Here is a 12,987-nt window from a genome sequence, read left to right on the forward strand (position 1 = left end):
TGCCATCAGTGCTTTTCATCTAAAATCGGCCTGAATGTCTTCGAGCAATTCAGTGGAGATTATATGTTAGCTAACTACAGTAATATGTAAAAAAAATAAGTAGCTATTTGTAATAAATATGTAAGACAACACCCTACCCACAATGCGATATTAGCCTACTCAAATGATTTCGGCTACGTCCGTGATTAATATTAAACGTCTACAGCTAATAGGTATGATCTTCAACATTACAATGACTTTTAATATTATAGCCTATTTACTTTTTAGTGTTTTGTTTTTAGCTGGGAACAAACTGCAAGAGAGCATTGCGCGTTCAGGGTCAGTCTGTGACAGATAGTGGGCGTGGCCACGCGCCTGGAAGCCTATAAAAACCTGAGCTCAGTTTCAGACCTGCATCTCACTGTAAGCGCGCTCGAGGAGAGATCTTTCCCCAGCATACCTCACAGAAGAGAACTCGGACCTTTACTGGATCATCACTGATATAAACCATTGTTTGGAGCACTCGTGCAATGAAAATCCTTGGAGAGACTGAGACCATTAAAATGGACAGAAAGGTAGGCCTAAATATTCATTTCTGTGCATGAATCTCAAACTGTAACATTGCAGCCTGGCATAAGCTTGTAAACCCTGACCTGTCCACTGACACTAGTCTTAATGTTTTCTGCAGCTGTTGAAGCCTCAGGTAGAAAGACGGAGAAGAGAACGAATGAATCGGAGTCTGGATAACCTGAGGACTCTTCTTCTGCAAGGCCCTGAGCACAATGTAAGAACAGCATGCTTTTTCATCTCTCAACATAATAAGCTTATACACTCTTAATAATAAAGCTTCCAAAAATGAGTTTTCACAGGAATGCCATATAGAAGAGGCATCTTCAGTAAACAGTTCTTAAAATAACCATTTTTCCACTATAAAGAACCTTTTGTGCAATGGAACGATTCCATGAATGTTAAGGGTTCTTGATGGAACCATCAATGTCAAAATAGAACCTTTATTTGCAGTTCTTTATCATGTGTTTGCTTGGTCTAAATTCTCCTCTTTCATTTTTAGAGTCCATCTCAAAAAAGACTAGAGAAAGCAGAGATCCTGGAATACACCGTTCTGTTTCTGCAAAACTCTGTCGCTCAGGGTAAGAAAGCAAAGGATGCGAAAGGAGGAGAGAAACATCGGTTCGTGGATGGCTTTTCTTCATGTCTTCAGAAAGCGGCCCGTTTCCTGTCAGATGAAGGAGATTCCCGTGGACTGGAAGCTTCTGTCTCAGAGACGATGTGTCACCGTCTGTCTCGACCCTGCATGTCATCCAGCATCAGACTGCCCGTCAGAGTCCAGAACTCCTCCAGAACGCAGGTTCCAGATTCACATGCACAGCAGAAGAACTCTGTTTGCAAACAAGGACTCCCATCCGCTTGCAGGAACATTGTGCCAGACTCCAACAAACTTCCATCCAGAAGCACAGACTCAAACACACAGCATGCGACGGGCCGGCCCGACTCTCAGCAACAAGCAGCGGTCAGTCAGACGGTCTGGAGACCCTGGCCTTGAGAGAGATCGAGGCTGAGACATGGACTCAAAAACAGCGGGCTTGTGTAATAATCAGACATGGTTCATCTCTTCTAAAATAGGCTGCAGAGAGACATGTTTATTCCCAAAAAATAAAATGTTGTGTAATGATTTTGTCATCTGACATCTCATTGGAAATGTAAAATGTGTAAATAGTGTATGATAAACATGGCAATATATTTTTTACACAGATTTTTTTTTTCTTTGCATGATCTGTACTGGGTGTATCATCATTTGTAATACATAACTGATGTATATATTTTTCTATTTTGCACATTTATTTATTCATGATGACATTCCATTTTATGCTCAGATTTATAGGTGTATATTTTAGAGATTGAAGCAAATACATTCCATCATTAAAATTTTAAAATTAACCAGTTGTTTTTCTTTTAATATTAATTGTTGATGTCACGAGCAACTTTAATGATCGCTTTCTGCACGCGCCGGACATTCAAAGTCCGCTTTGATCATCAAAGCCTTTGAAATGCGCGCGACAGTGTGAATGTTTGAGGCGAATATCTGGCACACTTCCACAAGACTTCTGTTCACACACCTCTGCTTCCTCTGCTCGTTTGTCTGCTCAGATAATGAAGAAACAGTGCGAAAGGGCGCCACGTGCCTTGGCACCTTGACGGAGACATCCTCATAAACAAAGATTTGATAGTAGCCTATTGACTTGCCGTATAAAGAGTGTGTGTGCACTGTCTGGCCCACGACTTTGGATCAATTTTTACTATAGTTATGGGCTACAATTTATCTCAAATCACAGATGTATCAAATTGACTATTGTTTTGCGTTTTATATAAAAATATGCACGAAGTATATAATGAGAAGAACACTTATGAGCGGCATGCGCAGATAAATTGAGGATTTAAACTCTTCTTTTCCGCTCTTGTGCTAGTTTATTCTACTAAACTGGTGTTTAAAAGCTGGGAAAGACTCCTAGACATCTGAGAGATGCTAATGACGGGACAAAAGGCTGAAGTGAACCTGGTTTAACACGTCTCGGGCTCAGGATTTTGTCTCGCAAGTGTGAAGCCCACACGACTCAACGACTGGCACGCGCATTTCCATCCGTTTGAACCACAGAAGCGTGAATTTTTGTACACAATAAACCTTATTGTGGCCAGGGAATGAAGGTCAGATGTCTTTCCCACGCTTCACTCTTTTAGGTCGTTAGGGTTTTTTTATTTCCTCTAGTCATTAAACAGTTCAAACGGCTGTTTCGCAATAAATAAATAACAGCTCGTTTCCCAAAAATAGGCTAAATATATTAAAAAAAACCACTGTTTTAATGTGCCCTTAATCTGCGATTAATTTAAAACAGTAACGGTTAAAAGTTTGGAGTAATGATTTTGTTTTGTGTGTGTGAAAGAAGTCTCTTCTGGTGACCAAGGCTGAATGCTCAAAAATACAGTAAAACAGTAAATGTTGTGATTACAAATTGAAGAAGTTGGCTATTTGAATGTATAATTAGGCCTAAATGTAATCTAATTTTCAGCGTCATTAGTGTCTTCAGTGTCACATGATCCTTCAGAAATCATTCTAATATGATGATTTGAAACATTTAGCAGCCTATTATTATTATCAATGTTGAAACAGTTTGGTGAATAGAAAGTTCAAAAGAACAGCATTTCTTTTTTATATACATCTTTTGGAGCATTTTAAATGTCTTTAATGTCAATTTTGATCAATTTAATGCATCCTCATTGCTGAATATTTTGTAAAAAAAAAATCTTACTACCCCAAACGGTTTCCACAAAAACATGAAGTAGCAGACTGTTTTCAACATTGATAATAATCAGAAATGTTTCTTAAGCGGCAAATCAGCATATTAGAAATATTCAGCTGAAATTAAAATTGATATAATTAAAATTTCCACTTGAATTTATATATATACAATAGAAATTATTCAACCCCCATTGCAAATCAGGTTTATTGGCAAAATTTACAGACTTTCAGCTGTTTGCAATGAACAAATCAAACAGAAGTAATTGAAATAGCTCAACGCAACACATGTTTCAAGTGGTTTCCCCAAATTCAACTGAAAATGCATCTTTTAATGACTTCTGCAGTCTCAAAATTATTCAACCCCTTCATGGCAAGCATCTTTAGTACTTAGTTGAACTCCCTTTTGCTGTTATGACCTGCTGCAAACGAGATGTATAATCAGACACCAGCTCCTGGCAGCGTTTCTGAGAAATCTTAGCTCATTCCTCATGAGCAATGGCCTCCAGTTCAGTAATATTCTTGGGTTTGCGTGCTGCAACCGCCTTCTTCATATCACACCAGAGATTTTCTATGGGGTTCAAGTCAGGTGACTGTGATGGTCACTGTAGAAACTTCCAGGTCTTCTTCTGAAATCAAGACTTGGTGGAAATTGAGGTATGCTTGGGATCATTGTTCTGTTGGAAGGTCCATTGACTCCCAAACTTCAGCTAGGCAATGTTCTTTACAGCGTATGCTTCATTCTTCTTCCTGCAGACATAACGCTGATCCATAGGGCAGAAAAGTTCCAGTTTTGTTTCATCACACCACAGAACAGAATCTAAAAACTTCTGTGGCTTATTTATGATTTAGAGCATATTGGAGTCAACATTTCTTGTGCTTTTGGGTCAGTAGTGGTGTACGTCATGGAGTTCTAACATGGAAACCACATGTGTTTAGTACGTGTCTTACTGTGCAAGCTGAAACCTCAGTGCCTGTTGCCACCAAGTATTGCTGCAGGTCTTTTGCAGTCACCCGAGTGTTTTTCTGAATCTGCCTTCTCAGAAATCTGGTTGCAGTCGTTGATAGCGTCCAGTAACCACTGTTCCTTTAACTTTGAACTTCCAACAGTGTCTCTAGTGCCTTCGCTATCTTTTGTATCCTGTTCCTTGTTTGTGGAGGGCGATGTAATCTTCTCTTTGACTTAGTGTTAGGTCCCTTAGATTTTTTTTAATGTTTGGCTAGGGGTTAAATGGAGTATAACATTTAAAAAGAGGTGTGTGTAACTCATGATGGTCAGGGATATAAAAGAAAAAGGCTCAAATCAAAACTCAAAAGTGTTTATTGTACAGTGCCAAAAGTGAAAAGATGAAGAAAAATTAATATTTACAATATTTACACAGACCATGAGAAACCCCCCCACAAATATTATTAAAAACAAGGTGTGAAGGCGAGCTCGAGAGATGCCAAAATAAATAAATTAAAGCTGGTTAATTCAAAAGACGGTTAAAAAAAGACGGTTCCTTAAAGGTTCTTTACACGTAATAACAGTTTATTACCGTATCGTATCGTCCTGAAGAACCCTTTATATGCTGAAACGGTTCTTTGTGTTCGAGTTTGTGTTCTGATTTTCTGGAGCTCATCTATACAACTACAGTTATTACACAGGCTGTCAAGTGTCAACATACTCTCAACAGGTAAATGGTTTCTTTCTTAAAATGTCTATGAATTATTAATGAATTATATAATTAAACTTTAAAAAATTTGTAACAATCATGTCTTTTTCTCTTTTAGTTTAACAGAACATGTAAGTGTGAGCAACTCTGTTCAGTTAAGGATACTCATATTCTCTTCTCCACAAAGTAACAGAGATATGGGATTTATGATCCATATTGTTAGATTTTTTTAAAATTATGACTTTTTGCCTAAACATACCCAGTCACAAAAAAAATTCATGATCATAATTGTTTTTACACAATCAAATGGAAGAGACACAATGTAACTATAGAGAAACTGACACCCAGAATCACAATGAAGGACATAAAGACATCATAGGGGATTGTGAAGATATTTCACTGGAACTTGGTCTTCATTACATCTTGTGTTCAATGTCAATTGTTATTTATTTTGTTTATTATGTTATTTATTAATGTATTCAGCCATCAACTGTTGTTAGAGCACTGTCATTTTTGCAACAATCTGCCATGTCAATAAAAAATGAAATGCTGTTTAAAATAATAATAATAATAATAAGGAAAACCAAAATAGAGGCTACAAGATATAAGACCAGGGGCCTATACCATGAAGCCGGTTTAGGTGGCTAGCCAGCTATGTTTCAGTTCAGTTTGCGCCAACCCTGGGTTTTAGGCAGCATGAAAGTGGTTTGGCTTTTAGAAGTGTTCATCGTTTATAGCAGTTTCAAAGGATGATTCTTTATGGAACCTCATAAAAAGGTTTCCATTTAGCACCAAAATTGGTTCTGCTATTGTTACAAGCCGAAGAACCCCAATTTTGTACTGTTCAGAACCATTTTTCTAAATGTTAAACACTGACTTACCAGATAACAAAACTACAGGGTGTGGCACTCTCTCCTAAACCCAGTGTGTCTAATACAACCAAGATGTCCGTGTCACGCGACTTACCTGCTCCCTCCTTCCCAGCCTCACACACACCGTGATGACTGAATAAGGATGAACAGAATGAAAAACAATACACTTCACAACCACAATGCAACAAATAGTTCAATCACAGGATAAACACACAAAACATTGGACTCTAACTGTAACAGTAACAAAAAGCAAAAACCAGCAAAGTGAGCAAGAAAGCTGGGGACGTGGCAGCATAATGTGATTGGCTGGGTGAACCAGGACGTCATCATCCTTCATGAAGACTGACAGGCTGTGGATCCAATGAACACCTGAAACACACACACACCCAACAAAAGACTACCTACATATACTCACAGGACCGGCGAGTGCACTTCTGCCGCTCTAGGCGAAAAAAAACTTTGCCGCCCCTATATTTGCAACGTATACCAGCAACAACACACAAAGACTAAAAAGCCATGAGCCTACATATAACGCACAAATAGTGCGCAACGCGAGTGTGCCCAAAATGTCAACAATATTAAAGTTTATGCAGCAGGCATTTTTCTTTAAGCAGTCATGACAGCACTTTTCCAAATAATCACATTTCAGCTCCTCAAATTACCGTTGCAAATCTCTTTACACCGCTTTCTTATGACACAAATGAACATTATATCATCAGCAGGTTCAGCATCTTAAACAATGACTAAAGAGCAAATAAAGCTTAACTTACCTTTCAGAAGCGCGCAAATAACCTAATCCCTGAATCAATATATTTTAACAACGAACCTGACAGATCCGTTGTGATGTCACGTGACAAATGAACGAAAGACTCAGAAGGTGAAGTAATTATTTATGTTCCCTGTAAATTATTTTTGACTGCATTATAATGATTTCTTAATTCAGAATATGATCAACATTGCGTAGGTGGATTTGATCGGGGAATTTGACTGTTAAAAGTATAACATTAAAGCCACATAAATTAACGAAATGACTCGAATACAGATTCGTTCATTTTGATAAACGAGACCGAACAAGAGAGTCAGTAAAATGATCCGAACTTCCCATCACTCAGTCATGACTCGTGAGAGCAGGGGGCGGGGCGGCGGCAGCTCAGCAAATCATATAGCCTATTTGGTAAATTGTTCATTCCTGGTTGGCACACATTTTGGCGCCCTTACAAAAGTGCCGCTCTAGGCAATTGCCTAGTTCGCCTATATGGACGCGCCGGCCCTGTATACTCATATGCAACACGCTTAATACGTACAGCGTACATAACACTTTCTTTGTCATATTTATTTCTAACTTGCAATCAAACGTGACACTCAACAAACCTAGCCAGTTCAGATATTTCATGTGTTCTAGCTCAAGCACACCTGGTGCAACTAATGAAGCCTTTGATTAGTTGCATCAGGTGTGCTTAAGACAACTCCTGTTTTGCAGATTTGAGCTGTTGTGAGGGATACTATTCAGGCGGTTGAATAATTTCGAAGCTGCAGAAGTCATTAAAAGTTGTACTTTCAGTTAAATTTGGGGAAACCATTTGGTAAATTTGTTGTTTAGTTATTTAAATTACTTTTGTTTGATTTGTTCATTGCAAACAGCTAAAAGTCTGTAAATTTTGCAAATAAACCTGATTTGCAATGGGGGTTAAATAATTTGAGTTACAACTATATATATATATTTTTTATTTATTTTTTTAATAAAAAACCATCCACATGGAAACAGTGATTTCAAATTGTAATAATATTTCTCATTATTTCTGTTTTTACTCTATTTTTGATCAAGTAAATTTAGACTTTAAAAAACGTATGGTCACACATATTTATGTTTTATATCACACATATACACATTAGATGTGATAAAAGCACAGGGGAAAACTGTGCCTCCTAGTGGAAGTACAAGAAAAACGACAATGTCTAGAATACATATTCACAAATATCACCATCCTGTCACCTTTTTTTCTTTTGCATGGTCTGTACTGGGTGTATGGTCATTTGTAATAACTGATGTACATATTTATCCTTTTTGGACATTTATTCATGACATTCACTTGCGTTTATGCTCAGATTTTGTTGTATATTTTGGAGATTGAAATACATTCCATTATTAAAATTTTCAAATGAATCAGTATTGTACTTTTCATTCTATCACAACAGAAATGCAACGACTGCATGTCTTATCTATTAAATTGAACAAAGAACCCATAAGAAATGTAGGCCTGCATCATTTATGCTTTTTGGCAAATAAGCACTCTTTGCATATTTAACATTTTGGAGTCAGAGTAATAGCATAAATCAGTCTAAATATTTGGGACGTCCTCATAGCTTTTGTAAATCTTGGACATTTTCCAAGTAGACAATAACGAAAGTTGTAATATTGTAAACTGTTAAGGACTTTGGTTTAATGAGTCAGATAAAGTTTACAGTAGCCTTTTAAGTCTTTATTAAGATCCACAATGACTGAAATATACATTAAACCATACATGTAGAAAAATGCACACAGAGTTATATTGTGTACACCAACATAGACAAGATACGCATTGTGAACCAAGATCATTACTCATTCACGATTATGTGGGCACAAACGTGCAATACACAGCTTTTACAAGACTAATACCTATCAAAAAAAAAATATAAGCGTAAAATGCCAGATTGAGTTGTTTCTGCTGCTTTTCTAAAAGTTTACTTTCAAAATGTTTATGACCAAAATAACATTGACAAACCATTATAAATGTACTTCAGGACTTGCAGTTAAAAATCTTAATCTTATCACAATACCACAGCTCTTAAAGTAAAAAAGTAAATGTGGCATGTTAAGACTTTAAAAGCTGCTCATGCTGTTCAAAGTATGGCAGGGACATTAAGACTGCTATACATTAAATCCCTCAAACTCAGACAAAAGTGCAAGTTACAGCAAAAACTACACTAATCCCACAGAATTTAAATATTGCCATTTAACAGCCTAAAGGGATATTCACCCAAGAATGGACAATTATTCACGCATGTTCCTAACCTGTAGGAGTTTCTTCTGTTGAACACTTGACTGTAGCCATTGACTCTGCATTTCTTTTTTCCTACTATGGAAGTCAATGTCTACAGTTAAGTGATTGGTTACCAACGTTCTTTAACACATTATCTTGTGTTCAACAGAAGCAAGAAACTCATACAGATTTGGAACAAATTCAGAGCACGTAATAATTGTCATTTTAGGTGAACCATCCCTTTAACTGCAAATGAATGGACACACCCGGTCACTGAAAATTAATGAATCCCAAAACACATTATACAGTTAAAATAAAAAATCATTTATTGAAAAAATTACAGTAATCAAATACAGAAAACAAGACAGTTTTGTCTCACAGCAAATATAAACAGCAGAAAAAGGTTTGAGTGCAAACAGACTTCTAAACTAGGAACGTTAATTCAAAAGTATTATTCATTTATCAAACCGTAGATATACTAAAGAGCAACTGATCAAATGACTGTGGAAACCAAACACAAACCAAAGATTCCTTTAACTTTAGAAGTAGCAGTTGCTTCACTTCTAGTAGATCCCAAACACTGGCGCCACGAGGAGAAGCACAAGCCTGTGAGGAACAAGAACTTACAATTAGAAATTACAGGAAAATGTATATTCTAGAGTTTAACATCTTAAATGCTAGCATTAAAGCGAAAGCGTGTTCCAGTGATTGAGGATAGAACCAGCCGATGGGAAACATACTGGTACCGAAGACATTGCACTGGGTCTAGTCTCCCTCCATACATACACACACGAGTATTAAAAACCGCGAGCATGCCAAGAATGGAGGTGTCATTCAAAATAACCATCATAAAATTTAATCTCAGATACTACGCGTCATGAAAACATTAAAAATAATCAATAAGATATAACAACTCGTATCATGATTTCACATACCATTGGACAGGTTTCCCGAGAACTGCTGCAGACAGAGAGAAAGCAACATGGCCACTCCTGTTCTTTTATACCAGCTGTGTGTGTGTCGTCATCTCAGCGTAAAAAGGAAACATCCAATCATCCGACGCCTCGAGTGGAAGACGTCACAAGCTAATAACGCCGTCGTCCTATAGGGGGCGCGTGACGTTTGCGCTCACATTTTTATATATGATTGTTATGTCTCAAATTAAGTTACATTTATTTTTAATAATATTTCAGTTATTCTCGCCACACAATTATTTTCTTTGGAATAACTGTAATATTCTTCATAAGAGGAAGTCCTTGTCTCTTGTAAACTGGTTCAGTAATGGAGTGTTAGTGAAACAGATGTTTGACAATGATGGTCATTTATTTAACTATGATTTTATTTAAGATAACAATTTCCAGTATCTAGGAAATAATTTAATCTAGTTTTCAAGGCCATTCCTTTGGAAATTTGTATGATTTTCACAAACAATAATAGCGGCTCAATAATTTCTGTTTGTTCCAGACCAGAATCCACTGTGATTGGTTCTATTTGTTTCTCTGTACACAAATCCAAAGGATTTATTGGGTCTTTTAAAGGTCTTATTATTATATATAATGAGGTCTTTATTTTTTAATCTTATTACCTCTTTTACCGGATACTCATCGAGGAGTTTGTTAACAGGTAAACATCCACAGAGTAACATAACGCTCACAGAATGAGTGTTGTGCTTGTCCCACATGCAAACCTTATAGTCCCCCTGTGGTAAAAATCAAGCTTTTACTGTTGTTTATATGTCTATGTGGCGTTTTTAATATGTTTTTAATAAGACAAACCATGTACAAATTCACAAGTCAACACCATTGCTGTGTATTTTCTCCTTAAAACTGCAGTGACCCAAACACAGTCTCAAAATCACAGTTAGAAATTGCTGGTGTTTCTGATGTCACAAACTACCTTGTAATCAATCATGTCATCGTGCCGGCGGGCTTTATCATATCATTAACAGCAAACTAGCAGGGGAGTCCTGAGAGATACAAGGTTATCCTACAGTAGCCTATATCTTGACTATCAGGTTATCCTGGTATAGTTTGTCATCTCGGGTATTTAAGAATAATCTTACTACAATGCGAATCGGTTCTTTTGACTGCAAGTCACCAAACCCTGTGCAATATTTGACTCATATAATAGTGAATACAGGTATGTGATTTCTTATTTTTCTCCCTTTTTGTTTTTTTATTAAATTTATATATATATATATATATATATATATATATATATATATATATATATATATATATATATATATATATATGTTTTAACTACAATTGTTCGGATTGAGCTGATCTGCAACGCTACGTTATCACGTTGAAAGGTCACCGTGCGAAGGAGGATAGTTCAAATTGTATTATATGTTGAATGACATATTTATGTCTTTTTGTCATTATTGTTTAAAATGGTCCTTACTTGTGCGTATCCTGTGTGTTTACATCTTTTAAAACCTAAACGTTTTTTTCGAGCGTGACCTTTCAACGTGATGACGTAGTTCCCGGCGCGTTGCAGATCAGCTCAATCCGCACAATTGTAGTTAAAAAGTATATACAGTATATATACACCAGTGTTGTGTACTCGAGACTCGGACTCGGTCTCGGACTCCGTCTCGAGACCATATTTTAATGGTCTCGGTCTTGTCAAGGACTCTTGTGCATTTTGACTCGGAATTGACTCGTACTCGAACATATTAGGACTCGGACTTATTCCCGAGTCCACTCGAGACCCATTCAAAATATGTCATGATTATTACTGTATGTTAATATTTCTTTAAATTGTTGTTTGATTGAAACGTCTTGTTGACTTTCTTGTGCGCAACTGCGCATGACTTGAGACTAATGGTGTGTTCACACCGAACGCGAATTTAATTATTTGCGCGAGTAGATTACATACAAAGTCAATGCGAAAACGCGAATAGGCGCATCATTCGCGCCGGGCGTTGCGAATGACGCGAATTATTATGCGACGCGTTTGCCGCGAATGTCTTCCGCTCAAGTTGAAAAATTTGAACACGACCAAATGTTCAAGCGTCTAACTTGAGGCGATAGACGCGTATTTGACGCTCTATTCGCGTTCGGTGTGAACACACCGCAACGTTCGCGGCGCGCAAATGCAGCAGGACCCAGGTCAGATGTGATGTGGCCTCTAGCTCTACTATGTATTGAATATCTGCCTTATCATCCATAATTCAGTTTGCATATAAGAATCACACAGAATTCGTGTGCAGTATGTTATGTGTAAGAGCACCAACTGATTGTAATAATTAAGTCATAATTTTAATAAAATTACCTTTACACCGCTATGTGGCCTTTTTACCAGGGGCGGAGCCAGACGATGTAAACATTCGGGGCTCAGCCCAAACCTAGGGGTGGTCCAGGCAGGGGCATACTCCCGTGGAGATTTTTTCCCCATTTACGTCAGCTAAATGCACTATTTTTCAGGCTGTTTGAGATATTAGAAAGCCTAAAAAATCTATACACTACCTGGGAAAATTATGATAGTTAGGCCTACTCACTAAAAAAAAAAAAACCACAGAGTAGAGCCTACATCCTATTTTGTATGTAATTGTTCTCCAGCTGTATGGAATCCAAAACACCAAAAATGTTAAGGATGACTCATTTTCACCCCTGGCAACTAAAAAGAGGCAACCATTATCTGACTATTTTTAAGTTTGCCTAAATAGGTAAAACCCAGTGGTATCTGGTGGCGTGTAAAACTTATATAGCAGCCCTTTTAGACTGGGGCCAAAACACCACCATAACTCGCTGAGAATAATTTAAGTCTCATGTGTGCAATAAAAGTTCCAAAGACCTGTGTCTTATTATTAAATATGTATACGTTTTGTTCAGAATTGCTGCATTAAATATTGATGATATTGTGCAATATGTTACAGTAAATTAATGATGCGTTGCCCAAAAAGCTTACATATAAAATTGTGGACAGTGATATTCATTTAATTAGCAATACTCTGCTGCTACCATTTATTCATTATCACTGTTCACCATAACACTTCCTTTAATTATGTAAATACTAATATGTTTATTACATTATTACAGGCGCATCTCAAAAAAATGTAATATTGTGGAAAAGGTCATTGTGCTGCACCACCAGAACAAAACTGACAGATTGAATTCTCAGGAAACCTTTGCAGGTGTTTTGAG

At 37.1% G+C, this 12,987-nt stretch overlaps 1 protein-coding gene and 1 non-coding gene across 2 annotated transcripts; one reads left to right on the plus strand and one right to left on the minus strand.

Moving 5' to 3' along the window:
* The first annotated feature begins 417 nt into the window (after positions 1 to 417).
* On the plus strand, positions 418 to 1,669 carry her7 (hairy and enhancer of split related-7). Its single transcript, XM_077206284.1, has 3 exons — positions 418 to 554; positions 668 to 763; positions 1,049 to 1,669. Exons 1-3 carry the CDS (start codon positions 510 to 512, stop codon positions 1,538 to 1,540), a joined length of 633 nt encoding a protein of 210 aa, XP_077062399.1. The 5' UTR covers positions 418 to 509; the 3' UTR covers positions 1,541 to 1,669.
* A 7,861-nt stretch (positions 1,670 to 9,530) lies between these two features.
* Positions 9,531 to 9,664, minus strand: LOC143715139 (small nucleolar RNA SNORA57). Its single transcript, XR_013195676.1, has one exon. It is a non-coding gene; the product is annotated as a small nucleolar RNA SNORA57 (small nucleolar RNA).
* Between the last annotated feature and the right edge of the window lie 3,323 nt (positions 9,665 to 12,987).

The sequence above is a fragment of the Siphateles boraxobius genome, unplaced genomic scaffold (genome assembly GCF_051911475.1).
Source record: "Siphateles boraxobius isolate OS27281-9 unplaced genomic scaffold, OSU_SipBor_1 56, whole genome shotgun sequence".
Lineage (NCBI taxonomy): Eukaryota > Metazoa > Chordata > Actinopteri > Cypriniformes > Leuciscidae > Siphateles > Siphateles boraxobius.